This window comes from Aspergillus uvarum, assembly GCF_003184745.1.
Source record: "Aspergillus uvarum CBS 121591 unplaced genomic scaffold BO82scaffold_14, whole genome shotgun sequence".
Classification (NCBI taxonomy): Eukaryota; Fungi; Ascomycota; class Eurotiomycetes; order Eurotiales; family Aspergillaceae; genus Aspergillus; species Aspergillus uvarum.
In genome coordinates, this window is record NW_020291311.1 from 46,076 (window position 1) to 72,185 (window position 26,110).

General features: G+C 57.1%; 12 protein-coding genes across 12 annotated transcripts; 6 read left to right on the top strand and 6 right to left on the bottom strand.

Moving 5' to 3' along the window:
- Positions 1-442: 442 nt before the first annotated feature.
- On the bottom strand, positions 443-1,028 carry BO82DRAFT_410920 (uncharacterized protein; the record flags this gene model as incomplete). Its single annotated transcript, XM_025639779.1, has 2 exons — positions 726-1,028; positions 443-617 (listed from the first exon to the last, which is right to left on the bottom strand). The coding sequence occupies exons 1-2, from the start codon at positions 959-961 to the stop codon at positions 443-445; spliced, it is 411 nt and encodes a 136-aa protein (XP_025493948.1). The 5' UTR covers positions 962-1,028.
- A 682-nt stretch (positions 1,029-1,710) lies between these two features.
- On the bottom strand, positions 1,711-3,521 carry BO82DRAFT_330951 (MFS general substrate transporter). The gene is made up of 4 exons (XM_025633120.1): positions 2,853-3,521; positions 2,542-2,796; positions 2,090-2,474; positions 1,711-1,956 (listed from the first exon to the last, which is right to left on the bottom strand). Exons 1-4 carry the CDS (start codon positions 3,344-3,346, stop codon positions 1,789-1,791), a joined length of 1,302 nt encoding a protein of 433 aa, XP_025493949.1. The 5' UTR covers positions 3,347-3,521; the 3' UTR covers positions 1,711-1,788.
- A 582-nt stretch (positions 3,522-4,103) lies between these two features.
- On the top strand, positions 4,104-6,299 carry BO82DRAFT_33701 (putative general amidase). The gene is made up of 3 exons (XM_025633375.1): positions 4,104-5,668; positions 5,724-5,811; positions 5,859-6,299. The coding sequence occupies exons 1-3, from the start codon at positions 4,244-4,246 to the stop codon at positions 5,975-5,977; spliced, it is 1,632 nt and encodes a 543-aa protein (XP_025493950.1). The 5' UTR covers positions 4,104-4,243; the 3' UTR covers positions 5,978-6,299.
- On the bottom strand, positions 6,045-7,876 carry BO82DRAFT_400154 (magnesium transporter CorA family protein; the record flags this gene model as incomplete). Its single annotated transcript, XM_025639162.1, has 3 exons — positions 6,045-6,624; positions 6,677-7,216; positions 7,698-7,876. 3 exons carry the CDS (start codon positions 7,874-7,876, stop codon positions 6,045-6,047), a joined length of 1,299 nt encoding a protein of 432 aa, XP_025493951.1.
- Positions 7,560-9,129, top strand: BO82DRAFT_352498 (Gfo/Idh/MocA family protein). Its single transcript, XM_025634703.1, has one exon. It carries the CDS (start codon positions 7,999-8,001, stop codon positions 9,082-9,084), a length of 1,086 nt encoding a protein of 361 aa, XP_025493952.1. The 5' UTR covers positions 7,560-7,998; the 3' UTR covers positions 9,085-9,129.
- Positions 9,130-10,792: 1,663 nt separating this feature from the next.
- Positions 10,793-12,455, top strand: BO82DRAFT_33748 (putative RNA binding protein). The gene has a single exon (XM_025633394.1). The coding sequence runs from the start codon at positions 10,919-10,921 to the stop codon at positions 12,266-12,268; it is 1,350 nt and encodes a 449-aa protein (XP_025493953.1). The 5' UTR covers positions 10,793-10,918; the 3' UTR covers positions 12,269-12,455.
- Positions 12,456-14,246, top strand: BO82DRAFT_33728 (acetyl-CoA acetyltransferase). The gene is made up of 3 exons (XM_025633388.1): positions 12,456-12,773; positions 12,983-13,936; positions 14,005-14,246. Exons 1-3 carry the CDS (start codon positions 12,642-12,644, stop codon positions 14,203-14,205), a joined length of 1,287 nt encoding a protein of 428 aa, XP_025493954.1. The 5' UTR covers positions 12,456-12,641; the 3' UTR covers positions 14,206-14,246.
- Positions 14,247-14,497: 251 nt separating this feature from the next.
- BO82DRAFT_330963 (putative MFS quinate transporter) lies at positions 14,498-16,647 on the bottom strand. The gene is made up of 4 exons (XM_025633121.1): positions 16,299-16,647; positions 16,053-16,242; positions 15,875-16,003; positions 14,498-15,825 (listed from the first exon to the last, which is right to left on the bottom strand). The coding sequence occupies exons 1-4, from the start codon at positions 16,571-16,573 to the stop codon at positions 14,746-14,748; spliced, it is 1,674 nt and encodes a 557-aa protein (XP_025493955.1). The 5' UTR covers positions 16,574-16,647; the 3' UTR covers positions 14,498-14,745.
- Positions 16,648-17,637: 990 nt separating this feature from the next.
- BO82DRAFT_390558 (MFS transporter) lies at positions 17,638-19,810 on the top strand. The gene is made up of 4 exons (XM_025638524.1): positions 17,638-18,084; positions 18,149-18,514; positions 18,575-19,528; positions 19,603-19,810. Exons 1-4 carry the CDS (start codon positions 17,743-17,745, stop codon positions 19,654-19,656), a joined length of 1,716 nt encoding a protein of 571 aa, XP_025493956.1. The 5' UTR covers positions 17,638-17,742; the 3' UTR covers positions 19,657-19,810.
- Positions 19,811-20,025: 215 nt separating this feature from the next.
- BO82DRAFT_305725 (putative MFS transporter) lies at positions 20,026-22,258 on the bottom strand. Its single transcript, XM_025632231.1, has 2 exons — positions 21,534-22,258; positions 20,026-21,474 (listed from the first exon to the last, which is right to left on the bottom strand). Exons 1-2 carry the CDS (start codon positions 21,769-21,771, stop codon positions 20,183-20,185), a joined length of 1,530 nt encoding a protein of 509 aa, XP_025493957.1. The 5' UTR covers positions 21,772-22,258; the 3' UTR covers positions 20,026-20,182.
- On the bottom strand, positions 22,147-22,967 carry BO82DRAFT_33802 (uncharacterized protein). Its single transcript, XM_025633415.1, has one exon. The coding sequence runs from the start codon at positions 22,814-22,816 to the stop codon at positions 22,289-22,291; it is 528 nt and encodes a 175-aa protein (XP_025493958.1). The 5' UTR covers positions 22,817-22,967; the 3' UTR covers positions 22,147-22,288.
- A 546-nt stretch (positions 22,968-23,513) lies between these two features.
- BO82DRAFT_362993 (Zn(II)2Cys6 transcription factor) lies at positions 23,514-25,868 on the top strand (the record flags this gene model as incomplete). Its single annotated transcript, XM_025636877.1, has 5 exons — positions 23,514-24,419; positions 24,467-24,645; positions 24,704-25,002; positions 25,052-25,266; positions 25,320-25,868. The coding sequence occupies 5 exons, from the start codon at positions 23,514-23,516 to the stop codon at positions 25,866-25,868; spliced, it is 2,148 nt and encodes a 715-aa protein (XP_025493959.1).
- Between the last annotated feature and the right edge of the window lie 242 nt (positions 25,869-26,110).

The following is a 26,110-nucleotide window of genomic DNA, read 5'->3' on the forward strand; positions in this document are numbered from 1 at the left end:
GGCTGGCTGTCTACACATAAGGGTAGTGGGGGTGGAAGGGGGTGAATTCTGGTTGTGTGCAGTGGCAGTCGAGCCTTTGTTTGGGTCATTTCTTGCCTGTTACGCCATCACCGTGTTGTCCCATAAAGGATTCTCGAGCCGAAGAGACATCAGATTTAGTAGGAGGTAGGTACAGAGCTTTTCCAACAGATAATTCAATGCGCAAACACATTTTGTCCTCCTTTTTCTCGCAGGCGCTCCGCCCCCGGAGAACAATATACACACCAGCTAAGCAAAAGCACAATAGGACGCTTGCTAACCTCCCCCAAACTGGTATAAAGAGCGGTGCCTCGACCCATATATCCCATTAGCAGAAACAAACTTTTCCCAATTATTGGAGTGTGCCCATACAGTCCCGGCTCAATCTCAGTGCCCTAAATGACGCACTCAACCGTCGATCCATCTAAACACAGCAACTATCAGCCCAGTCCATTTCACTCCTCCCCTCTTTCATCCATACACCACTCAAGATCAGGATGAAGAACATACCACACCGCTTCGGCTTATCCTCATCCTTGACCCAGCCGCGGGGCGTCTTAAACCACTTGCCGGACTCCTCGCCGTACTCCTCGCCATTCCTACCACCAGGCCCAGTTATCAGTAATCGCAACGCGCCACAGAACTCACTTCAACTACTTCAATCTCAACCGCGATACAAGGAAGGGAAGGGGAGGGAGGTTGCGTACTCATAGAAACAGAACGAAGTAAACGTCGCCCCCAGAATCGAGGTGCCGTTCTCTGGGCTCGACGCGCAGGGGAACTTGTAGTAGGGATAGGACACCCGGACCTGGCAGGGGTTCAGGTTCTCGCTTTGGTAGTCTTTCCTGCCTCCGTCGTTGCCGCGGGCTTCCACTGGGTTGGCGGTCACGGCGGCGTTTAGGGCCAGCGGAAGAAGAAAGACGGCGTAGATGGGGGATTTCATGATGTACAATATAATAAGGTGGACTGGTGGGGATGTTTGTGTCGTGTGCTGAGATGACTGGGTGAATGTACTGTGTGTGTTGGACCTGTGCTGGTGTCTGCTTCGATACCACTGTTCTGGCGTGGATTGGGAGGGCTTTTATAGATCTCTGGTGCATACTGTATCGCAGCTACGAATAGTCTAGTTAGTAGCTGCTGCTTGAGGGTCTATAACTGGGGTCTAGACTTGATGCCCCAATGCGAGCATCATAATCATCATCATCATTATCACCATCACCAGTCTACACAGCCCCCTTTCCCGCCCAGGGCTGTCCCTACCCCCAAGCCATGGGACCTGTCTTTCTGTGAGGTTATGTGGGCAGATCTACCGTTCAGAGTGATGCATGCTCGGTCTTGGCGATGGGGCGGGATGGCAAAGCGATAAGGTTATGTTAGGTTGTGACATGCTGCAGATCCCCGACCGAGCAAGACCGCATCCCGGCGATCTGGCCACCAGGGAGGGATCCTTGGCATCCATACGCGCAGGTCAAGGGGAGGAGAGGGATTTTAGTTTGGAGCTCGTATCACAGATGAGATTTGCTCCGATTCCTTGGCGATGCGGAAGTGACGTCGATCCGGGAGTTCATGCTTTCGCTCTTATGGGGTTATGCCGGTCGCCGCCACCAGCTAGCTATTTCGAGCCCTAAGTTCTTTCTTTTCTTTCGACCCCTCCCCCGGATGGTGTATTATGGTATTATGGTTCTTGTTAAGGTGAGTTATGTGTTTTGACGTAATCTCCAACGGTCTATATGTCGAATAAAGTGAGTCAAGTCTTTTCTGGCTAACACATCAAACCCGCTTCCCCAGCTTCGCGCTGGTCTTCACTCGAATCCCCACCGACAGCACCGTCGCCGCCAGCGCCATGAACCCTGCATACAGAATCGCCGGCCGATAAGCCTTCGTGCCTGCCCCTTCACCCCCCGACGCGTCGAGAATGTAACCTGCAATCGGCGAGCCCTACCCACTGTCAGTATTGCCTCCCTCACAAACAAGCAAACCCACCCATTCTGCCAAGAAAAGAAAAGGCAAGACTCACAAGAAGATACCCCCCCGCCCACCCCGTAACAATCATCCCCATCGCGACGCCCACCCTAGCCGACCCAAACACATTCCCCACCACCGTAGGGATCGTCGAGAAGAACCCCCCATTCGACATCCCATTGATCACCACAAAGACAATGAGCGGGCCGATGGACGTCGACACGGGCCAGATGATCAGCATGCTCAAGGCGGAGAGCAGCAGCGAGCCGAACAACGTGTTCAACGGGCCGATGGTGTCGCTCGCGAAGCCGCAGGTGAGCCGGCCCAGCGCGGAGGAGAAGTTGAAGGCGGCGACGACGCCGGCGCCGGCCGTGGAGCCCATGCCCAGCGCGTTGACGTAGAGCGGCAGGAAGAAGGGGGGTACCAGGAGAGGGAAGGTGGCGATGGCGCCGACGGCGAAGAGGAGGCAGAAGCGGACGTCGCGGAAGAGGCGCCTATTTCTGGTCAGGTCGGGGGTTCGAGGGAAGTTGGTTAGGGTTCTGGGAAAGGAGCGGCACGCACCACTCCACAAACGCAGCGCGCGGGATCGGGATGCGCTGCTGCACCAGCCACGCGGCCGGCAGCCCCGTGGCCAGGGTCAGGAGCCCGATCACCCGGAAGGTCCAGGCGGTGCCGACGCTATTTAGGAGTGCGTTGATGAGGAAGCTGAGCGCGGTGCCGCCGAGGCCACCGGCCGCGTAGACGACGCCGTTGGCGGTGCCGCGCTTGGCCCTAAAGTACTGCGCGGGGATGGTAGAGACGACCATGAAACACATACTGCATAGAGGTATCAGCCCTATCGCCACATTTCTGGTTAAAAGATGAAGACGAACCTAATGCCCACCCCAAACACCACCCCCTGCGTAACAAACAACCCGGCGACACTGCGGTACGAGAACCCACTCAGAATCGACCCCAGCCCCAGACAGAACACCCCCAGCATCGCGCTGCTCTGCGTCCCCAGCTTCCGGATCAGCTGCGCGTTGGCGATCCCCAAAAACGAGATGCACGCGGTCGCCAGCGACCCCACGAACGCCAGCGTTGATGCTGCCGCCAGCCCCTCCTGCACCAGCGCCGCCTGCAGCACCCCCCAGCAGTACGAGGTCCCGATCACCCACCAGGTCAGCACGGCGCACGCCCCGATCACGACCCACCCGCGTCCGCCGTCGGGCACCTCGGCGTCGGCCTGCGCGGACGCTTGCATGATCGCGTCGTCGAAGGCGGCGGAGGTGGGTGCTGCGAGGGGGTGTTTGGGGGCGCGCGACTCCAGTTCGATGGCGGGGGCGGTTTGCCATTGTACTGCGGTGGAGGTCGAGGTTGAGGCCATTTTGCTGGGAGTGATAGAGGTGGAGGTGGAGGTGAGGGTTGTGGTGGCTGTCTTGCCGTAGGTTGGCTGAGGTACTGTAGGCCACCCGAGGAAGTTGTTTGTGTATGTGACAGCACTTCGGTGATAGAAAGAGGCGCAGAGGTTAAAAGAATCTATGAAAAGACTCGAGATGATTCACATCTGGTCGGTTACCCTCGGTGGCCCACCCCGAAACATGGGTCTGGGGTGCAAAATTGAAAAGTGGAGCATGTCATGACAAGGGCGTGGACGAGACGTCAGAGGGTACAGTGCAGTACAGGACACTATGAAAACACCCGAATCTACAAAGTGAGGAATATTCGGGACTTATCCACTGATTAGTCAATTGAGCACATGGAAGAAGTGAAGTAGGAAGATCTAGAATCTTGCCTTGCTTTCTTCTAGCAAGGTTGCAGAAGGTTTTCAGTATATATTCATACGGTGTGCATACTTACTAATCAATGCTGTGGATGCACATCTGCCTGCTCTATACTTTGTTCATATGCTGGGCATACACCCTCATTTAAGTAGATGCTTACACTGCAGAGGAGAGATGTGGGAGGATAACACTATTTGGAACAGAGTGCATCCAGAGTGAACTTATCTCAGTATCCCACCCCCTCAACGCTAGGTGACACCACCCTCGCATTGGCCGTCTCGCCGACGATCAGCTCAACCCCTCTTCACCCCGCACGCCATTCACCCTCGTACAAGCACTGCACTGCACTGCACCTACACCTCCTCCCCTCCATCCCTCAACCTTACACTCACACTCATTCACACTCACACTCACACTCACACTCACACTCACACTCACACTCACACTCACACTCACACTCACACTCACACTCACACTCACAATCACAACGACGACACACCATGACCACCATAACCTGGCAACAAAAAGTCCAAGCCAAGCAGGCCGAAGCCCTGGCCAAGATCCCCGCCGAATGGCGCCTCCCTGCCTCTCTTTTAGCGACAGCCACCCCCATCTCCCCCGAGAATGTCCTCTCCATCCCGCGTGACAGCGGGCTTCTGACCCCGCGCGAGCTGGCCATCACCGAGACGGCGGACGCGACGACCCTGCTCGCCCAGCTGGCCGACGGCACCTACACAGCCGTTGAAGTGACCACAGCCTTCAGCAAGCGCGCGGCCATCGCCCAACAACTAACCAACTGCCTCACAGAGACGATGTTCGAGCAAGCCCAGACCCGCGCACAGGAGCTCGACCGACACCTCGCAAGGACAGGCCAGCCCGTCGGCCCCCTGCACGGGCTACCCGTCAGCATCAAGGACATGTTCCACGTAGCCGGGACAGCCTCGACGCTGGGCTACGTGCACTTCCTGGACCGACCACTCCCCACCACCAACACGCCGCTCGTGGACGTGCTGCTCGCCGCCGGCGCCGTGATCTACGTCAAGACCAACGTCCCCCAAACGCTGATGACCGCCGACTCGCACAACAACGTCTTCGGCCGCGTGCTCAACCCGCACCGCCGCACGCTGACTGCCGGCGGCAGCTCGGGCGGTGAGGGCGCCCTCGTCGCCCTGCGCGGCTCGCTGCTCGGTGTCGCCACCGACATCGCCGGCTCCATCCGCATCCCCGCCCACTGCTGCGGGCTCGTCGGCTTCAAGCCCTCCATGGGCCGCGTGCCCCACGCCGGCGTCATGAGTCCCGCCGTCGCCGGGTATTTGTCGGGGATATCCGCGGTGATTGGGCCTGTCTGCCACTCTGTCCGCGATGCGAATCTGTTCATGAAGACTGTCTGCGATGTGCCGCCTTTTGATTTTGATGATAATGCGTTGGGAATTCCCTGGGCTGTAGCCGAGCAAGGGAATGGCGAGAAGCTGCGGATCGGGCTGTTCACGGCGCACCCCGGTTTGCCGCTGCACCCTAACATCGCGCGGAACCTGCATCGGGCGGCGGAGAAGCTCGCGGCTGCGGGCCACGAGATTGTGGATGTTACTACGCAATTTCCGGACATGGAGGAGGGGAATGAGATCGCGTTCGGGCTGTTCGGGCTTGACGCCAACCGGACAGCGGAATCGCATCTGCATGCAGCGGGCGAGCCGCCCGTTCCGTCCGTGGGGATCGTCAATGGATCCAGCAAGACGAACCCAAACCCGACCCTGCGCGATCTGTTCAGGTTGACCGCCCGAAAGGCCGAGATCACCGCGCAGGCGCGCCGCGTGTTTGTGGACAAGAAGCTGGATGTGATCCTGGCGCCGGCGTACCAGAGCTGCGCCCTGCCGCATGATACGTATAGTCATGTGTGGTATACGGTGTTTTGGAATTTGGTGGATGTATGTTCTACTCTAACACCCTGGGTTTGGGGCATTGGGTGCTGATGGCGTACAGAGTCCGAGCTGCGTGCTGCCGTTCGGCAGGTCAGATGCTGCTGCGGATCGGGAATGGTTCAGACAGGATGCAGTGTATCGACCCCCTTGTAAGTGTTCCATCAACCACTGTGAAACTCCAACTGATGGGGTGCAGATCGACCGGAGGAAGTGGAAGGCGCGCCTTGTCATGTGCAGTTGGTCGGACGGCGGCTGAGGGAAGAGGTGCTGGCACGACAGGCGGAGTTGGTGGAGGCGGTTCTAAGGCATGACTAGGCCGTAGGCTTGTCAAGGCGTAATGGTGTGGATGGTTGTAGGCGCCTGCGCTTCGTGATTTGGTAGATTATCGATCAAATAGCCTCATTCTCTTCGCCACAAGCAGAAACAACACGATCAATCCCAAGATGACCCCGAGAATCCCATACCACCATGCCAGGCCTCCCGGCGACTTGCCCGGAACCATGACGTTCATCCCAAAAAGCCCTGTAATGAACTGCATCGGCACGATCGTCGCCGCCACGACAGTCAACCGACTCAGCGCCGTGGCAATTTCATTGCGCATGCGCCCAGAGTCAAAGTGCAGTTGCGATAGATACTTCGACTGCGACCGCGAGAGCATCTGCTCCGCCTGCTCCAGATTGGCCATCATGGTCAACACGTGGTCGCGGATGTCACTAAGGTACAGTGCCACCTGGGTCGACGTGGCCGCCAGCGCGTCGCAGTGGCGGGCGAAGCACCGGATCACGTCCGTCTTGTCATGCAGCAGCTGCCGGATCTGAATCACCTCCTTGCGCCACTTGTAGATCTGCTGTAAGGCCAGTCCAATCTCGTCCGGGCGGGTCACGGCAATGTGATCTTCCATCAGGTCGACACCGGTCTCCACGCGAGCAATGAACGGGGCGAAGCCGTCGACGATCGCGTCACTGAGAGACTAGAGTTAGCGTGGAGGAAGGAAAGATGGATTGGAAGTCGTACATGATAGCGTAGCAGATCCAATCACTAGTCAACGCCAGATGGCTCCGGTGCTCTTTGATACGATTCCGGACGTGGTCAGCGTGCAAGCTGGTCCCGAAATTGAAACTGAGGACCCCCTCCGGGAAGACGACAGCGTAGAGGTTGTGGGAGATGATGCACACGCCCTCGTCGGTCTTGCGAGAACTGGGCGGTCGCAATGAGAGGAAGTAGTAGGATTCGAAGAGCTCGATCTTTTCGCGCGTCTCTCGCAGCGTGATGTCCTCGACGGTCAGCGGGTGGAGACCGAAGCTCCGCGCGAGGGTCTCAATGTCCTCATCGGAGGCCGCGGTCACGTCCAGCCACCAGAGACCATTATGGACGCCCGTCTCGAGCAGAGCTACCACGGGGTGGTAGATGCCACAGAGATCATCCAAGCTGGGGGCATGGACAAAGAAGTCCAGCTTGGTGGTGAAAAAGCTCAGGGAAGATAATTCTTTCGCGGCCGGGGCGGCCGAGTCGTCCGCCGGGCGGAAATCCGGGGTCGACGCGGCCATGATCGGCCTCGTCAGCCTTTTTAGTCGGGGGTGAAAGATGAAGTGGTGAGAGACATCAACTGAGTATCTTCGAATGAATCAACCAGGAGCATTCTGGTTGGAATGCCATCCCTTGAAGTGAGAGGGAGAGGGAAAGGGAGAGGGAGAGTGGCAGTGTCGATGCCAAGAGGAGACTCGCAACAGGGAAGCCAAGACTTTTCCGTGGTACCAAAAGCAATAAATTAATGCAACAGTGCAAACACCGGCCGGACGCCTGAGGCATCGCGCCCGACCCGGCCCCGGTCTGGCGGCGCCGGTTGGGCGGGGACGGGGACTGCTCTCGGCACTTCCAGCTTGTGCTTTCTTCGCCTCGGATTGTCTGCTTTCTTGATACCATCACTTCAAAAGCATTCACCCACACGGGATGCTTCCAGGCTCAGGGTCTAGGATACCTAGATATTCTCACTGACTTTATGATACCATTCACAATCATCCGGATCAAGGTCTACCCCTCTAGAGCAGCTTCATCAAGATCCAAGGTCAACAAGGTCAAGTATACTCCTCCCGGATAAGGACTCATCCCCAGATCTCGTTTAGCCACCAGGTCCAGACACAACTCGTCGCTGCCTCTGTCTATCCCAATCTCTATCCGATCATCCAGAGACACAAAGTTCTGTGAGTCAGACATGTCATGGAACGACCCACTCCAGGGTCCACCGTTTACCCCGGACCCAACTGCTGTGACGGGGTATAACTAGCTGCTCCCCAGCTGCTCTTCCACCGAACAACCACCTCCAAGCACCTTCCAACATGCCATTCAATATCATCATCGTCGGGGCCGGCCTGATCGGCCCCCGCCACGCCCAAACCGTCCAGGCCAACCCCAATACCAACCTCCTTGCCCTGGTGGACCCCTCCCCCAACGCCGTCCAAACGGCCGAGACCCTGCAGACAGCCTACTTCCCCTCCGTGGCCGCCCTCCTCGCCAGCCCCTCCACCCCGCGCCCCGACGCAGCCATCGTCTGCACCCCCAACCACACGCACATCCCCATTGCCACCGACCTCCTGGCGCAGGGCATCCACGTCCTGCTGGAGAAGCCCATCAGCGACGACCCAGCCACGGCCCGCGCCCTCCTCTCCACCCTCACCCCGTCATCCCCGAAACTGCTCATCGGCCACCACCGCCGCTTCAACCCCTACATCACCGCCACGAAGCAGCTCCTCTCCCGCAACGCGCTGGGCCCGCTCATCGCGCTCAACGGCCTCTGGACCCTGTACAAACCCGACAGCTACTTCGCCCCACCGGGCGACTGGCGCCGCAGCACCACCACAGGCGGCGGGGTGCTCTCCATCAACCTGATCCACGACATCGATCTGCTGCACTACCTCTTCGGCCCGATCACGCGGGTCTTCGCCGAGCAAACCCCCTCCACTCGGCCATCCCCGCCGCACGACGCCGAAGAAGGCGCCGCGATCACCCTGCGGTTCGCCTCCGGCGTGGTCGGCACCTTCCTGGTGTGCGACGCCACGCCAGCGCCATGGAGCTTCGAGGCCGGCACCGGCGAGAATCCGCTCATCCCGCAGGTGCAGGGGCAAGGCGGCGAAGGGTTCTACCGGATCTTCGGGCAAAAGGGGTCGCTGAGCGTCCCGGACATGCGGCTGTGGAGCTACGAGGGCCGCGCGCAGCGCAGTTGGAACGAGGAGCTGGCCGTGGAGCGGGCGGCGGTGGACACGACGCAGACGCCGTTCGCGCTGCAGCTGGCACACTTTGTGGAGGTGCTGGAGGGGAAAGTTGAGCCTGTGTGCACGGGGGAGGAGGCATTGCGGGCGCTGGTGGTGGTGGAGGCGATCGGCCGGGCGCTGCAGACGGGGCAGGTGGTGGACGTGGAGAATTAGCCTCGGTCTGGATAGTTAGTGACTGTAGTATAGTCAGTATCATAATGCCATTGTTTGGTTAACCACCTTAACCACCTTAACTCCATTCACGGGCCTGTGTCCCTCCCTGTTCTGCAGGAAACAGAATCACCCGTCATCAGTAGGACTAGTAAGTGGGAAGGATCGTGGCTCAGCAACTGCGCCATCACCTCTAATAATGCCTCCCCCCGGTTTATCTTCACCTCCATCAATGGACCACAAATCTCCAAGAAAGTATGCACCGGACCGATCCGCCATGCAAACCAACATCCACCCACGCATACAATCGCGCCATCCAACCACTCCCCAAACCCCATCAGTGATTGGCCGAGATCCTATCCCCCCCGAGCGCCACACCACGAGGCTGTGGCTGCGATACGAACTGTGGCTCGGGCAGGTCAGGTCAGGCACACCCGCAGGGACTATCTACGGTACACGGCAGGCCAAAATCGCTACCTATTAATCCCTTCTTCCAAATTCTTTTCGATTCAGGTTCTATACGGGGCTGACTAGCTTCGGTGATGATGGTATACAGGGACGAGCCAGGGACCAAGCCATCCCCACCAACCAACCATCGGGATCGGGTCTGTTGGTGGCTGCAGGCTGCCGCGGTTGCAGTGCAGGAGCAGCTTCTTCGATCGGGTTCGCTCTGATGACTCCAAGAGATCATGAAGACAAGAGGCTCTTCTCAAGTACTGTATTGTACCGTTACGTGGTGCAGCTGATTTCTTCGATGTGTATCCTGGTCAATCTCTCACCGCCAAGATATCAAATAAAACGAAAAAGAAAAAGACAAGAAAGAAAAAAGAAAAGGCCGGTGATGTCATGTCATCTGGTTAGTGCAATGCCCAGGTGACTCGGGCTGGATGATAGGAGGGAGGAAGAGAGAGCCCGGGTGACCTTGCTCCATCATCGCCTACCTACTGGTAGTAACTACTCGCTACCGCTTTCGTAAGGCTGGTACTTACACCACCATACTGGACACTCACCGACAATCCAAAAGATACGAGCAGATATGAATGACTCCTGTCTAGCTTGGAATAGGCATGGTCTGGTGCCTACTATAGCTATGCCTACACCTACCTACTCTGACCCATACACCACCTGCTCAGCCACACGAAGGCTGGTGTGAAAGGAAAAGAGCCCAGGGCACGAAGCACGAATCCGGTGATCTCCCGTCCAGTAGATATAATGCCTTTGACTCTTCCCCTTGGTTCTACACTAACCCTCGCTCTTTATCTCTTTTGTCTTTTTTCCCCTTGTATCCACCTGCACCCAACCGATGCCTCGTATGTTCTGCGCCTTTCTCCATCAGGCGTGGTGAACTCATGACTCCTACCACATGTCGCCCGGCACCGAACAACAAGAGTCGCTTGCTTTCACGCCCCCCCTCGTTGTCCTTGCTGCGACAACAACGCCGCGGTCTACACAAAGAGATCGGATGCCACGCCTATTGTTCCCGCTGCTCTACGATGCCGGTGCGCGTTCCTTGTCTTTGAGGGCAGGTTTCATTCGCGAGTCTCCCCCCGCCAAGTATATCTGGCCGCCTTACGGCCCTGCTGTCAGAGAATTTCGACGTCATTTTTGGACCACCTACCTGTCATAGAGTATTTCCCACCTAGTACACGGCAGGTCTGAGAGACGCTCTGTGCTAATCATGTGTCATATCAGAGAAAGTATCGAGGTCCTTCCGGGGGGGATTAGGCGCATCGAGTGGAAGGTGAAGCGCTGCCCCCGAAGCTGGATCAGACTGTGCCGCGAAACAACGCAGACCAGTATCGAGCGAGACTGCCGCGAGGTGCCCGTAAACACGAACATGCGAGACCTAGATGACCTGCACGGTATGCCTAGGCCACTCACCCGCAGACGTAGTGGGAGCTTCAAATTTCGGTTTCCCTTTCTCAGACGGCAGCCAGACTCGTCGGACGATGAACTGAGACGGACGCTGCCACCCCGGCGGCCGCGCGACCGACCCTGGCAGCGCACGCCCGTCATGGTCGACCCTCCCCGTCACCCTGGGCCCCGGCTGGTGTCGCCCATGCGACCCATGGCTTCGCACAGATCGACGCCCTCGCGATCACCCCCCGCGATTCAATTTGCCGCTCCACGTCAAAGCGGACGACCTTTGCGCGAGGAACACCTGCCTCGAGGGCGGCCTCGACCCGCCACACCATCACCAGTGGGACTTCCCTCACTCCCTCCCAAACGGAGACGGCTGACACAAGTTCTCAAGCAGATCTTCGTCACCCAACCAAGACAACCCACATCCCCAATCGCGATGGATCCTCAAGTGGTATGTCGCCCGAGCCCGGAGCATGAGCATCGTCTGACACGTGCAATCAAACAGGTATTCCGGCCTCGTTCCCGCTCCCAACCCGCCCGACCAACAGTAGAGGTGGAGGCTCGCCAGCCCCGGTCTGAGGCCGCGAGGGTGATCTCACCCCGGGCTGTTCCACCCATCCCCCCGCGACGGAGCCGGCCCCCGCGCCCGCGCTCCCCCGTGACGGAGCGGGAGCCCATCCGCAAGACGCGCTCCACGCCGGGGATGCCGCACCTCCGGACTGTGTCGCCGCAACAGAGCAGTCGGAGCATGACCCCGACGCGCCATGTGCACTTCGCCGAGAACCTGGAGCAGATCCCGCCCAGCTCGAGCGAGAACAGCCTAGTGGAGGACACGACGACCGGCGACTCCAGCGACGACAGCCCCACGCGTCGCATCCCGACGCGCCCCCCACCCAGCAGAATCCCCATCCGCCCGATGAACCGCCGCAGTCGGTCCTTGGACACCCATTCCATCCGTGGCCGCATGTTCCCGTTCCCCCGAGAGCCAGCCCGTCCCCGCACGGCATCGCCATATCCCACGCGACTTGACTCACGGGCTCGACCCGCGCCAACGACGCCCCGGTCGCACACGCTGCAGCAGGCACGACCTCGCATTATTCAAGAGGGGACGCGGGATTTGCGGGAGCGAGGATCGCGGTTGTTGGAGACTTCATTTGCGCGTCGTAACGACGCGGCTGTGAGGAGTCCAGGCATGGGGCATCGACGGGCCCGACCGCGCACGCGGGTCTCGATGAATGATTATTGGGCGATGTTCCCGGGCGATGAGCGGATTGCGGACGAGGACGATCGGAGTGGAGGGTCGAGGTTAGGGCGATGGCGGTAGTTGGGTTGTGCAGGTGTTATGTTGGGTGTGTGTCTTTCATTCAGTCTTCTGTGTTATGTTCTCCTATGTTTGATGGTTGGAATTTCGGAGGAAGGGCGACGGCGACGGCGACGGCGACCGGGACGACCCCGCATGTGACCCCGCACGTGATGGGGTTACCTCGGCAGCGGCTCAGCGGCTACAGGCGGGCGGAGGCGGACTTCGTTCCTTTAACTTGTTGGATATACCTGCGATACCCTCCTTACTTGACTTACTTGCACTTACACTTCCACTTACACTCACTCTAATACCTCTCCTACATCAATCAGAATACTACTATCTCAAAACATCTTCCCTTCCTCGCCTGTAAAGTGAACTGCCCACCCCTCCCATCATGCAGCGCACCACTCGAGTGTTGCGGGCTCTCCCCGCACGCCCTCCGTTCCAGCGCGCCTTCCACACCACCCGGCCATCTCAGATTGAAGAAGCCTACATCCTGAGTGCAGCTCGCACGCCAACTACTAAGGTGGGCTCTAATCCTCATCTTCCGAATCATATTGCCCATACGACCCAAGTCGCAGCACCATGCCGATCATGGGGGAGACCCCCATACCCCCCTCTTTATCATCATCACCCCACCCCAGACACATGGGGGAAGGACCCCCCAGACCCCCCCTTTTCTTCCAACGAATGCCTTCTTCTTACCACCACCACTAACCACACCAACCGCAACAGTTCAATGGCCCCTTCGCCACCCTCTCAGCCCCACACCTCGGCGCAACCGCCATCCGCGCCGCAGTCACCAAATCCAAGGTCCCAGTCTCCGAAATCACAGACCTCTACATGGGCAACGTCCTCTCCGCGAACATCGGGCAATCCCCCGCCCGGCAGGCAGCCATCTTCGCCGACCTCCCGCCCTCCCTCGACTGCACAACCATCAACAAAGTCTGCGCCTCGGGCCTAAAAGCCGTCGCACTGGCCGCCCAGAACATCCAACTGGGACTCTCCCGCGCGCAGATCGCCGGTGGGATGGAGAACATGTCGCGGGTGCCCTACTACCTGCCGCGGAGCGGGCAGCTGCCCCCCTTCGGAAACATCACCCTCGAAGACGGTTTAATTAAAGACGGGCTGTGGGACGTGTACAACCAGATCCACATGGGGATCTGCGCGGAGACGACGGCCAAGAAGCACGGGGTCAGTCGGGAGGCGCAGGACGACTATGCAATCCGCAGCTATGAGCGCGCGCAGGCTGCGTGGCAGTCTGGGAGGTTCGCGGCGGAGGTGGTTCCTGTTACGGTCCGGGATAAAAAGGGCAAGGAGACGGTCGTGGATACGGACGAGGGGTTCGAGAGTCTCCGCGCCGACAAGCTGCGCGCGCTGAAGCCTGCCTTCCTCCGCGATGGGTCGGGGACCGTTACCGCCGGAAACGCGAGTACCATGAACGACGGCGCGTCGGCGCTGGTACTGGGGAGTCGGGACTTGGCGAGGGAGTTTGCAGGTGATGGGAGCAACCCTGTGTTGGCGAGGGTGGTTGCTGCGGCGGATGCGGCGGTCGATCCCGTGGACTTTCCGGTCGCGCCGGCGAAGGCCGTGCCCATCGCGTTACAGCGGGCCGGGATTAGCAAGGAGCAGGTGGCGGTGTGGGAGTTTAATGAGGCATTTGCGGCGGTGATCAAGGCGAATGAGAAGGTACGTTTACGTTTACGTTTACGTTGCGCTATCTGGCGCGGAAGAGGGAATCGTGCTAACGGAATTAGATCCTTGGGCTGGAGAACGCGAGAGTCAATCCCCTCGGCGGCGCGATCTCGCTGGGCCATGCGCTCGGCAGCTCTGGCTCGCGCATCCTCGTGACCCTGCTGCACCAGTTGCAGCCGGGCGAGTATGGCGTCGCAGCTATCTGTAATGGAGGCGGCGCGGCGACGGCGATGGTGGTGCAGCGCGTCGAGAGGGTGGATTAGTTCTGTCGATCTAGGTACAGATTGCAATACATCGTCCGGATCGGACTCTTTGAAATGTGATTCCTGGAAGGAAGAGCAGCTGATGTTGGCGTAGACATGGGCGTTGGGCGCTACGAGGGTCAGCTACGCTTCGTTTATACTCTGTTAGGGGGTGATCTATGAAGCCTGGGTCTATTTGTAGCTTTGCGTGGGAAACGTAGGGGATGGATGTAGTTTGTTGCACTGAGTAACGGGGTTATAGAAAGTAAGGAAAGGGGATGTAGATGTGGAGCTCTGCTTAAAGATTGGTTCTCACGCACAGGTAGCTATGTTGCATTTTATCTTGTATGCGCAGTATTTATCTCTTAGATTGAAACATGCCTACGAAGATGACCAACCGGCGTATTGTCCAGCCCTGCTCTAAGCCCTAGACGTGGATGGACAGCCACTCGAGGAACTGGTTCGAATAAGCCCACAAGTGACCAAATAGACACCCCCAGAATTCTGTATCAGCCGAAAGACCACCACCCCACCACAACACCACCTCCCATACCAACCAACTCACACCTTGGCCGCAACATCCGCGCGCTCCTCATGCGTCGCCGTCCCAAAATGCTCCTCCGCATGCTCCTGCTTCTCACTGACCACGAGATCCCGCTGCTCAGCATCGCGGTTCCCATACCGCCCGATCTTGTACCACGGCAGCTCGAACAAGCGATCCATACTCTCCAGACTCCGTCCTGCGGTCTCAGGGACACTGAACCACACCCACACGCCGCCCAGCACGGTCACCGCAGTGAAGAACCAGAAGGTCCCCTTGGGGGTGATGCCGCCGTCGCTGGTGCCCAGCAGCATGTTGGGCACGGCGCGCGAGTTGCCGTACTGATTCACAAAGTGCAGGGTCATCGCCGCGGAGGTGGCCAGGGCGCGGATGCGCAGTGGGAACAGCTCGGCCGTCAGGAGGTACTGCATCGAGTTCCAGCCCAGGGCCCAACCGACGCCCGAGATGTAGATCATCGCGATCGCGCCGCGGCTGATTCCCTTCTTCGAGTCGGGGAGCACGAAGGCGTCGTCGATGCCCATTTTCGGGACGTCCGTCAGGAAGGCCGCGATGTAGACCATCGCGATGCCCTGGAGGGTGATCCCTAGCAGGAGGGCGCGTTTGCGACCGATCACGTCGACGAGGAAGAGCGCGCAGATGATGGCGGCGACCAGTTTGACGATGCCGAAGACGGCGGTCACGAGGAGGGATTCGTTGGATCCGGTGATGCCGAGGAGTTTGAAGAGATCCGGCGCGTACAGCGTGATCGAGCCGGCGCCGGACCACTGCGACAGAAGCTGCGCCATGGCGGCCAGGTAGAGGCGGTATAGGTTGCTCGGGATGAGGAAGGCCTCTTTGAGGACGCCAAGCCAGCCGGCGCCCATGGTGGCTTCCAGCTCGGCCTGGTGGGCTTGCTGAATGGCGGTGATCTCTCGCACGACATACTCGTGGTCTTGTGGGAGGTTGCGGATGCGCGCGAGGTTACGCAGGGCTTGTTCGGGTTTTCCTTTCTTGATCAGGAATCGGGGGGATTCGTATTGAAGGAACGAGAGGATGATGATCAGACCGGCGAAGATGATGTGTAAACTGGTGGGGATTTCCTGTGGCCAGTTAGATTCATCTCAGGTATAGAGAGTGGGTGAGGCATACCCATCGCTTGTGGGTGTTGTCTCCGAGGTTCACTTGGCAGCCGTAGTTTGTGAAGTAGGCGAGTACAATGCCGAGATAGACGAATCCGGTAAAGACACAGGTACACAAGCCTCGGATAGACGCAGGCGCCTCCAACAGGTTAGTCGGATTCACAATCCATGTTCTGGGCCTCACTCACAATCTCAGCCAGGTAAACGGGTCCAACCACAACCGTTTGTCCTACTCCCAACCCGGCCACAAAGCGACAGGCATAGATCGCACCCAGGTTACCGTTGGCTCCCATAAAGATGGCAATACCGATGATCCATAAGACACACAGTTGACGAGTAGCCCAGATTCGTCCAATGCGGTCACAAACGAGGAAAGCACTGCACACCATCCTGTATGAGCGACGGCCTAATTGGTTGGGGGCAGGAAGACTTACAAAAGAGCACCACCGACCGACCCGATCTGCACCATAGCGGACACATTCGCCTTGATGTTGGTCTGTTCGACCGCGCTATAGGAGCTGTAATGGATGGTGCGTTTGAAGTCTGCGGAGTTGAAAGCGCCCGAGATCAACCCCTCGTCCACTCCGCGAGCTGCGCCCATCAGGCCAAAGGAGAGAACGGCGAACCATAGCTTCCAATTGAAGATCTCCTTCGGGTCGCCGAGGTTCCTCAGACGGAAGATATTGACCGGTTTCTTCGAGCCAGCCATAGTAAGGCAAAGAGACACAATCAAATAGAGTACTGCTTGAGTAGAAAGATATGATGGGAATGCATCTGGAGTGCGTCACGTTGCAGTTTATAAAGGGTCAAAAAGCAATGCCCCCCGAGCGAGCGATGAGCCTGTACCACACCAACCACGGTAGTGTGGGGTGCATCGGAATGAGCGAGAAGTTTGTGAATGAGAGGCACCAATCATCTTGATCGTCTGACCAACCTGCGTCGGTGAATGCATGGGCTAGAGGAGGGAACGCAGGTTGCCGAGCGAGTAATCCGGCATGTCCCCTGTCGACCGTACGGGTTTTCACGAGGAGCTTATCGATGAGAATTCACTGGAACGCCCTGTTTGACTGGCGGACAAGGGGTCCCCCACGTTCTAGCAAAGGGACCGTGGAGCCGCTGCGAGGTCTTTTTCCCTGGATGGAGAGGGCTGCATCCCTCGACAGGCGGGGAAATGACATGCTCTGGCTTGGCCGAGGGAGGTTCGGTCAACTTCCGCGCACGAATTCCGAGCAAATGAGGGTGTATGGGACGGCACAAACCCACAAACCCGGGGAAGACCCGCCTTGACCGGGGAAATTATGGGGAAAGCGTGGGACTGGGGGCGGGTCACGCGAGATGGATCGCGTAAATGCGGACAGCTCACTAAAGGCTGACCTAGTCTTGATGTCCCCTCGTGGTACGGAGTAGCGATCAGCAATGCATTGCTCTATTTAGGGTTAGTTGAGTGGTCCCTAATCAAAGAAGTCTGCGGGTGAAATCTGACCGATAGAACAAAGATGTTTCCACCGCCGGAGTCAGTGGGTGGTGGGCGCCTTGACTAAGTTTGAAGAACAGTGTCACTATTTGTAAGATGGACAACATCATTACCTTCGAGCGAGTTCACTGGCATCAGATGAGGATCCAAACCAAACAAACAGCCAGGCAAACAAACCAGACAAACATGTGCCATCACTGGTGCATCATCCTCCCATTACATCATCTGCATCCTCAATCCGGCATTTCTGCACCAGCCATGACTCGCATTCCAAGTCCCCACCATCCCTATCATCATCATCGCCATGGACCTTGAATATATAAGAGAACGACCCGGCCGAAGGGTCCAGGTGGAGCGATCTTCAGGGTTTCTGGATTATCCTGATCGATCGCCCGACCTGCGCAATGGCCGCTACTCTCATCCAAGACTCGGTCTTTGGCCATGCCATTCGCCTTCTCACCAGAAATCGCTGCTTTCGATACGCTGAAGAGCGAGACCCGGAACTATGGAAGCGATACATCAGCCTCGAGAAATCAGGCCAGATGGCTCACGAAGGTCGAGTCGACTCAGCCATCAATGTCCCCGACGAAGAGCACCACTCTCCCCGTGAACACCTGTCTCGAATCCCCTCGACGGCATGGGAACACAGAGGTCACAATTTCCAAGGCTTGACGGGCGTACGAATCAACCCGGAGAATGGCAAAGACGTCAATGTCATCGACTGGTGGGACGAGAATGATCAAGAGGTATGTGCGCGTCCGTTCACATGCCCACACATGTTGCACACATCCCAACCTAATTCTTGTCCAGAATCCTCAGAACTGGCCCTTGTGGAAGAAAGTCTTTGTTACGTTCGAGATCTGCCTCCTAACCTTCAGCGTTTACATCGGGAGCTCTATCTTTACTCCGGGAATTGTGACGGTCACCGAAGAGTTCCAGATCAGCCAAGTCGCTGCCACGTTGGGGCTGACGCTTTTCGTTGCGGGATACGGACTGGGTCCGTTGATCTGGTCGCCGATGAGCGAGGTGCCCCAGATCGGACGCAACCCGGTCTATATCGCCACCCTCATTATCTTCGTGTGCCTCCAGGTGCCCACCGCGCTCGCCAAAAACCTGGGGACATTGCTGGCGTTTCGGTTTCTGACGGGCTTCTTTGGTTCTCCCGCCCTAGCCACCGTAAGTTCCCCTCCCTCCCAAAGAATCGAGAAATCGTCGACAAACATTAACTTCCATCAGGGCGGCGCAACCATCTCCGACATGTTCCGCCCCGCGAAACGCGCCTACGCGATCGGCATCTGGGGCATCAGCGCGGTGTGCGGCCCCGTCATCGGACCCTTAGTTGGAGGATTCGCCGCGCAAGCCAAAGGCTGGACCTGGACCATTTGGGAACTCATGTGGCTATCAGGCTTTTCGCTGGTGATGCTCATCTTCCTTCTGCCCGAGACCTCGTCGGCCAACATCCTTTACCGCCGAGCGCGTCGCCTCCGCAAACTCACGGGCCGCGAGAACCTGAAATGCGAGCCCGAGATCGAAAGCGAGGGACTGATGGGCCGCGAACTGGTGATGATCACGCTCGTCCGGCCGCTGACGCTCAACTTCCTGGAGCCCATGGTCTTCCTCCTCAACCTGTATATTGCCCTGATCTACGGCCTGCTGTACGTCTGGTTCGAATCCTTCTCCATCGTTTTCGAAGAGATCTACGGCTTCAACCTGGGCCAAGAGGGCCTCGCCTTCATCGGCATCCTCGTGGGCGTCCTCCTCGTCCTGCCGCCGTACTACTGGTGGATGTACAAATACCTGGAGCCCCAGTTCGACGAGAACGGCAACATCGCCCCGGAGGCCCGCCTCCCGCCCGCCATCGTCGGCGGCTGCTGCATCCCCATCTGTCTGTTCTGGTTCGGCTGGAGCGCCCGCCCCGACATCCACTGGATCATGCCCATTGTCGGCTCGGGCTTCTTCGGCCTCGGCGCCTTCCTCCTCTTCAACCCTGTCTTGAATTACCTGCCCGATGCGTATCCGGCGTACGCTGCGTCCGTCCTGGCGGGCAACGACCTGTTCCGCTCGGCGTTCGGCGCGGGTTTCCCGCTGTTTGCGTCGGCCATGTATAAGAATCTGGGCGTGGATTGGGCCAGTTCCACCCTGGCGTTCTTGTCGATTGTCTTCATTCCGATTCCGTTCGTGTTGATGAAGGTGAGCTTTTCCCTCTCCTTCCGCCCTGGTGATTGATATTTTCTTGTTCATGATACTGATGCTACACTGTCTAGTACGGAGAGACGCTAAGGAAGAAACATAGTCGGTATGCGAGGAAGGATATCTAGATTCTGGGGCGGTGTCTTGTGCGAGTAATAGAGGCATTAGATACATAGAGTAAAGCGGTAGGGGATGGTACGTTGTACATGGTTTGGGGATTCGCCACGGCTTGTAAGATATGTACGTATATAGAATATGTCGATTATAGATAAGATACTGTTGGATTTACTGGCTCAAAGAGGAAACTTGATGCCTTGAGATTCATGGAATTGGTGAGGAAGGAAGAAATCTACACAAATTCATAGTATTTATGTAATCGCGGTCCTGTTTAAAGTCATGTGATCTCGCTGGGGCGAGGCGTTACACGCACAACGCCGATAGAAAAGGCATAGATTTGAAATTTTCATATTATGACCATATATATATACGCTATAATGGTCTTCGACTCTCAATGGCAAATAATTCGATACTCAAGAATAAACTTACATACATATATAACCGCCACAAACGCTTGCGCTCCGAAACACCCATACACCCAACCGGAACACCCATGAGCCACCCAGCCAGCTCCGAACAACACTCCCAGAGAGACGTTTACATCTTCCACTTGAAGGCGGGATTGCGCCAGTCCAGATCCTGGATCTGTTCCTGCGAGAGGTCAGCCAGCGCGCGATCGATATCGACCTGCTCGCGGCGGCGGTTGTCCCAGCGCATCCACATCCACATCAAGGCGCCCAGGATCAGGGTCATGGAGGCGGTGGCCAGGTTGAGGCCGTTGCCGATGTGGTAGTTCGGGGCGTCGGAGGGGAGGAAGGACCAGGTGGAGACGAGGCCACCGACGTTGCCGAACATGACGTTAGTGCCGATGGCGGCGGAGCGGGCGGTGTCGGAGACGACGTTGTTCGAGACGTGGGCGTTGCAGAGGGCGCCGAAGCTGAAGGCGCCGGCGGCGATGAGGAAGGTGGCGCCGTAGCGGACCTGCGGGTTGGCGCTGGCCAGGAACATGATGTAGCCGGTGATGGTGAGCGGCGGGGCGAGGACGAAGAAGGGCAGGCGCCGGTCGAAGCGCCAGCTTAGGAAGGGGAAGAGCACCGTGAAGAAGGCGCCCACGATGTACGGCGGCACCGTGTGCAGCTGCTGCGAGACGACGCTGCTGGTCGGGTAGATGGTGCGCACGATGGTCGGGGCGAAGAAGGCCAAGCCTTGGACGGTGACGTTGTTGAGCAGGAAGATGAACGCCGTGGTCAGGGTCGCCGGGCTGAAGATCCCCCGCATCATCTTGGCCTTGTCCATCTTGTCGAGCACCTCGGTGGTCGCGACGCGCTCGGACTTGATCCGCGCGATGGCGAGATCTTTCTGTTCCTGCGTGAGCCAGCGTGCGGTCTCGGGCCGGTCCGTCAGCGTCACGAAGGCGAGCAGCCCCAAGCCGATCGTGATGATGCCTTCGATGGCGAAGATCATGCGCCACGTGTGCAGGCTGCCGAAGTGGTCGATCTTGAGGATCGCCGAGGCCAGCAGCCCGCCGAACGCTCCCGCCAGCGGGGCCATCACGATGTACAGCGACAGATAGAAGGCCAGCTCCCTGCGCCGGTACCAGCGCGAGAGGTAGTAGGCGATGCCCGGCAGCATGCCTGCTTCAAAGATTCCGAGGAGGAAGCGCACCCCGGCGGCGCTCTGCTTGTTCTGGACGAACGCTGTGCCCAGCGAACAGATGCCAAAGGCGACGGTCACCGCGGGGAGGAACCAACCCGGGCCAATCAACTTGCAGGCGATGTTGGAGGGGATCTCGAAGAGGATATAGGAGACGTAGAAGACGGAGAGGACGACGTTGTAGTCGTAGCCGGTGAAGCCGAGGTCTTTCTCGAGACCGGCCAATTTGGCATTTCCTATCGGCCAGAGCGGTTAGAGGCACGCGCATTTCAAACTGTTTTGGTGTAATGCTTACCAATGTTGGCTCGGTCGATGAAACAGAACAGGTAGATGAGCGAGACAGTGGGGAGGATGAACAGGTCAATCTTGCGGCGCAGGCGGCGCTCTGCGGTTGGATCGAATTCAATCAATGCCCGGCCATACTGGTCAGTGGCTGCGAGGCCTTGACCAGCGGCTTTGGAGGCATCTTGAGTGAAGACGTCTTCTTGGTGATGCGAGATGCCTTTCTCGGAGGCCATTGTATCGTTTTGCATCGTTCAAGTCACGGGGTTCTGGAGCATGTGATTGAGGAAGAAGAGGAAGAGGAAGAGGAAGAGGAAGATGGAGGGGAGGCTGGAGGAACGTGCGGAGATCCTGCACCACTGCAACCACGACCAACTGTCCCAGCCCACAGCTTTATAGCTCTTCTTCGCCTGCTCGCTTCTTGTCAACGGCAATTCCAACGGCAATATCAACAAGCGGTCCAGACTTTGCAATTCGCACCTTGACACGATCAAACATGGTCGCGATGTCCGCGTCATGGTCATGACGGGCATCGGCTAGTATGAGCGGGTCTTATCATGGCTTTTCGCCAAGCATCTCTTTACGAGGACCCAAGAAGTCTCTCTCTCGCCCATCCAGTGAAGGGCCGTTCCACGTGTCCAGGGACTTTTCAACTGTGACTTCCCCCCCGGTCATCACGGCTGGAGAGATTAGAGCCACCCCTTGAGAACCAATCAATGAGCCGGGGGGGGGGGGGAATCAAAGTTCGCATCAGTTCAGCACAGACAGTTAGGCGAAGAGGAAGACGACAAGAAAGAGCAGATGGCAGCTTTCCCCGCGTTTTGCCCCACCCCGCAACCCCGGACTGGCCAAGACCTGACAGGAGTCCTTTGTCCGTGGGAACGGTCCCTTGGCGAAAGGTTTGATACATGATCGGAAAGTCTCTGCAGTCTCCTTGGGTGAACTAGCCGAGGCATACGGTATTTTCACGGAGGAGATCAAGGTGCAGATCTGCCGGTGCACGTCGTTTTGTGCATGGAATGTCGCCATGGACGAGTCAAAGAGGAATCGATGACAGATACACCCGGAGAGTTGGTGTTGAATCTTGGCAGCGTGACATATCCCAACCAGCGGAAAATATTGAAGCCAACGACGACGACGACTACGACTACTTGAGACTAGTCGGAATATCCGAGATTCTCGCCACTGACAATGGCTCAAACGCTGTCTGATCTTGCCCCCTTCCCTTGGACAAAGGGAGAGGGGAGTTATCTTTTGAGCCCAGTGGCGTTGCCAAGAAACTCTCCGCGATACCATCCAGTCGCTCCGCCGTGGCGTTGGCCAGATTTCCTCCAGCTGGGGAAAATGAAGCTAGCACAGTCCAGATCGTTGAGATTTCCCCTTTGATCAGCATTTCTGTTGTACAGGAAATGCGATGCTTTAAGTTCTCCTTCCCTCGCCATGCTTTTGCTATGCCTTTGCTCGACCCCGAGTTTGAAGACAAACACTGGCAATATTACTTGACAGGTCTGGTGAGGTTTACTAAAGTCAGCGTCGTTCGATGGAGAGAAATAGCCTAAAATCCATGTAACTAGATCATATGTGAACGCACCAGCGACATGCTCAATCCTTTTCAACTTGGGCATGGACCTGAACATAGATTTCCTCGGCAGCCAACCCTCGTTATCTCTTTTTCTTTAGGCGATGTCCTTCGAAACGTGGCAGACATCATTGCCATTGCAGCTCAAAACGATGGATAGAATCGAGCTAACTTCCCTCTCACACACACATCGAAAGAAGCGATGGTAGTCAATGTGTAGAAATTGGTTGGTCGAATCCGTCTCTCAGCCTAGCACGGATCTGGCCCGGAATACCGGATAAATTCACGTGATCTATATCCGATCCTCCAAACTGCCTCCCAATGAATGACGCATCATGATGATCCTTCCATCTCCAAGATCAATCATCAGATCCGAGACATAACCGAATCAACCAGCCAAATTGCCCAGTGCAAATGGCTGACGCCGAGTCCCCAGCTCAATCTACGGGTTGGCGGATCGCCAAGGCGTGTCAAGAGTGCAGGAAGCGGAAGATCAAATGCAACGGAGTCGACCCCTGCAAAACCTGCCAGTTGCGGGGAACCCCGTGCGTCTATCGTGATGTAATCCGCCAGCGAAAAAAGAGATATCAATACCAGGAGAGACTCGAGACTGATAGGCTTGGGTCTAATGGAGCCATCTCCCGGCCCGATGAGGGTAGTGCTGCGCGGCAGTGGTCTCCCGGTCCATCACACCACCAACAAGCACAAGCCCGCCGGCGGAACCCATCCGTCAGTTTAACCTTCAACAACAGCGTCTCAGCCACACACATGACATCGCCCTCATGCAAGGTCCAACTGTATTATGGCTCCACCTCGCACTTTGCCCTCATGCACGAGGTTTACAGGGGTCTGGTGGCAAACAGTCAGTCGGCCGAGGTTGATCGGCCCCAGGGTGAAGTCGAAGAGGCCGGAGCTGGCCTGGACATGTTCAGCTTTCGTCGCGTCTTCTTCGGTACGCCCACAGATTCCCACGATGCCAACAAGACCGTCGCGGGCCTGGATTCTCAGCTGCTTTTCTTGCCCTATGAGCTAGCCAAATGCTTTCTCGAACGTTTCTTGGCCACCTTGTACAACCTGGCCCCGTTGTGGCCCAAGGAAGAGTTCTATTATCAACTGGATCAGTTGTATGGCCAAGGGCCGGATGTTCGTCTCGATAAAATCACCCAGTCAATACTGCTCGTAGCGATGGCAATTGGAGCACTAGCCACCCAGTATCACAGCTGGGGTGATACGCTATACGATCGTGTCAAGCTATCCATGCATTCACTTGACGATGTTGTGAATTTACAAATCATTCAACTGGCACTCATCATGATAAGTGTTCGACCAGACTGTTGCGAGTCGACGACGCTGACCTCTCTTCTTAGCACGCCCATTATCAAAGCGAGCAAGGCAGGCCCAATTCAACATTCCTGCTCATGGGCACAGCCGCACGAAAGGCTATCTCAGCCGGGTTGCACAAAGAAGCCCCAGGCGAGAGGGAAGATGCCGCCGACAGCACCGAAAAACGACGTGCCACATTCTGGGCTCTCTACTTCTACGAAGTGTAAGACTCCAACGTCTACTATGTACTGTGTCGTTGCGCACCACTGATTTGACTTAAGCTGGACCTGCTTCCATCTTGGACGACCTTGCACGCTTTCATTGAAGGATGTCAGTATCGCCCCTCCCGAGGACTCTTTCCTGCAGGTCCTCGTCAGCCTTGGTAAGATCATTGCTCGATCAGCGTCCGAGATGTACGGCCGTCGCCATGAGTCCTTGCTGCAAATGTGGAAAATCGCCAGATCCATCATTGATGAGCTCCGCGGCTTCGACGGCTTGATGAGACAGGCGCTGGGCTTTGGGCTAGACAAGTGTGCCCAGCCAGGGAGCTTGGGGGTGCGACAGATCATTGCGACCACTTGTAGGATACGCGGGACCAGGATCTTTGACTGAGTTGCTGATCGACACAGTGTATTACCACACAATCCTCCTCACATTTCGACCATTTCTGATATTCCGTGGACGGTGGCATCAGGATATGAAACGATCATCATCCGTTGCTAGTACGAAACGAACCACTGATATTCCCTCATGGCTCAACGAAGCCTGCAACCAAGCCCTCAGCGCTGCATGCAGGACCATTCATCACCTATGCGAAGCATTCGCGTGCAATGAACTTGTTAGAGTATGTCGTTCTTTAAATTCCCATTTGAGCATGGACAAGGCTGAATGTTGTAGGAGTTGCGGTATCATGGCTACTTCCTAGGCAGCTCATCGTTTGCGCTCTTGTACGACCTTATGCACGGTGAGAATCTTGCACCCACACATCTACCTTGGATACATGCTGCCGTGCAGGGGATGTCAATGATGCGGCCTGGAGACCCGATCAAGAGTTCCATTACCGCCATTCAGACTGTCCTGCGAAAAATCCACCCCTCGTATGAGTGGGTAGCACCGGAGACGACCAAAAGTCAGATGTATGATTATGAACACACACCGCCCTTCCACCCCCAGCGCCATCCGACTTCCGCGTCCCACCAAGGGCAGAGCCTCATGCCAGTGACTGCACCCGGGGACCCGGCGGTAGTAGGGACCCTCCCCATGCTGTCTGATCTCCAAGGAAACTTGTTACAGGACGGCATACGCATACCCAGCGGTAGCGTAGGCAGCGGAGATGATCTTCTCGATTTCACCCAATCCGACATGGGCTGGGACTTTGATTTCTCCACGATGGATCTGGAAGCCTTTTTTTCTATCAATGCAGATATAGACCCGATGGCGTTTTGAAACCGTGCCTGGCGCATAATTGAACACTATCCTTCTGCGGCTGGGACATGCAAGGCCAGGCACACTGCGCTGGGGCCTACCTAGAAGTGTACTGCTACGGGTACAGAACATATCGGCGGAAGACAAAATAGACGAAACTAGTTGACCCTTCGGTACTCATGATTTGGAATGGCTCATTTGGCTGATGAGCGGTTGGAGATCTGGACGAATGGCATGCTCGATAGGTGGACTAATACAGGATC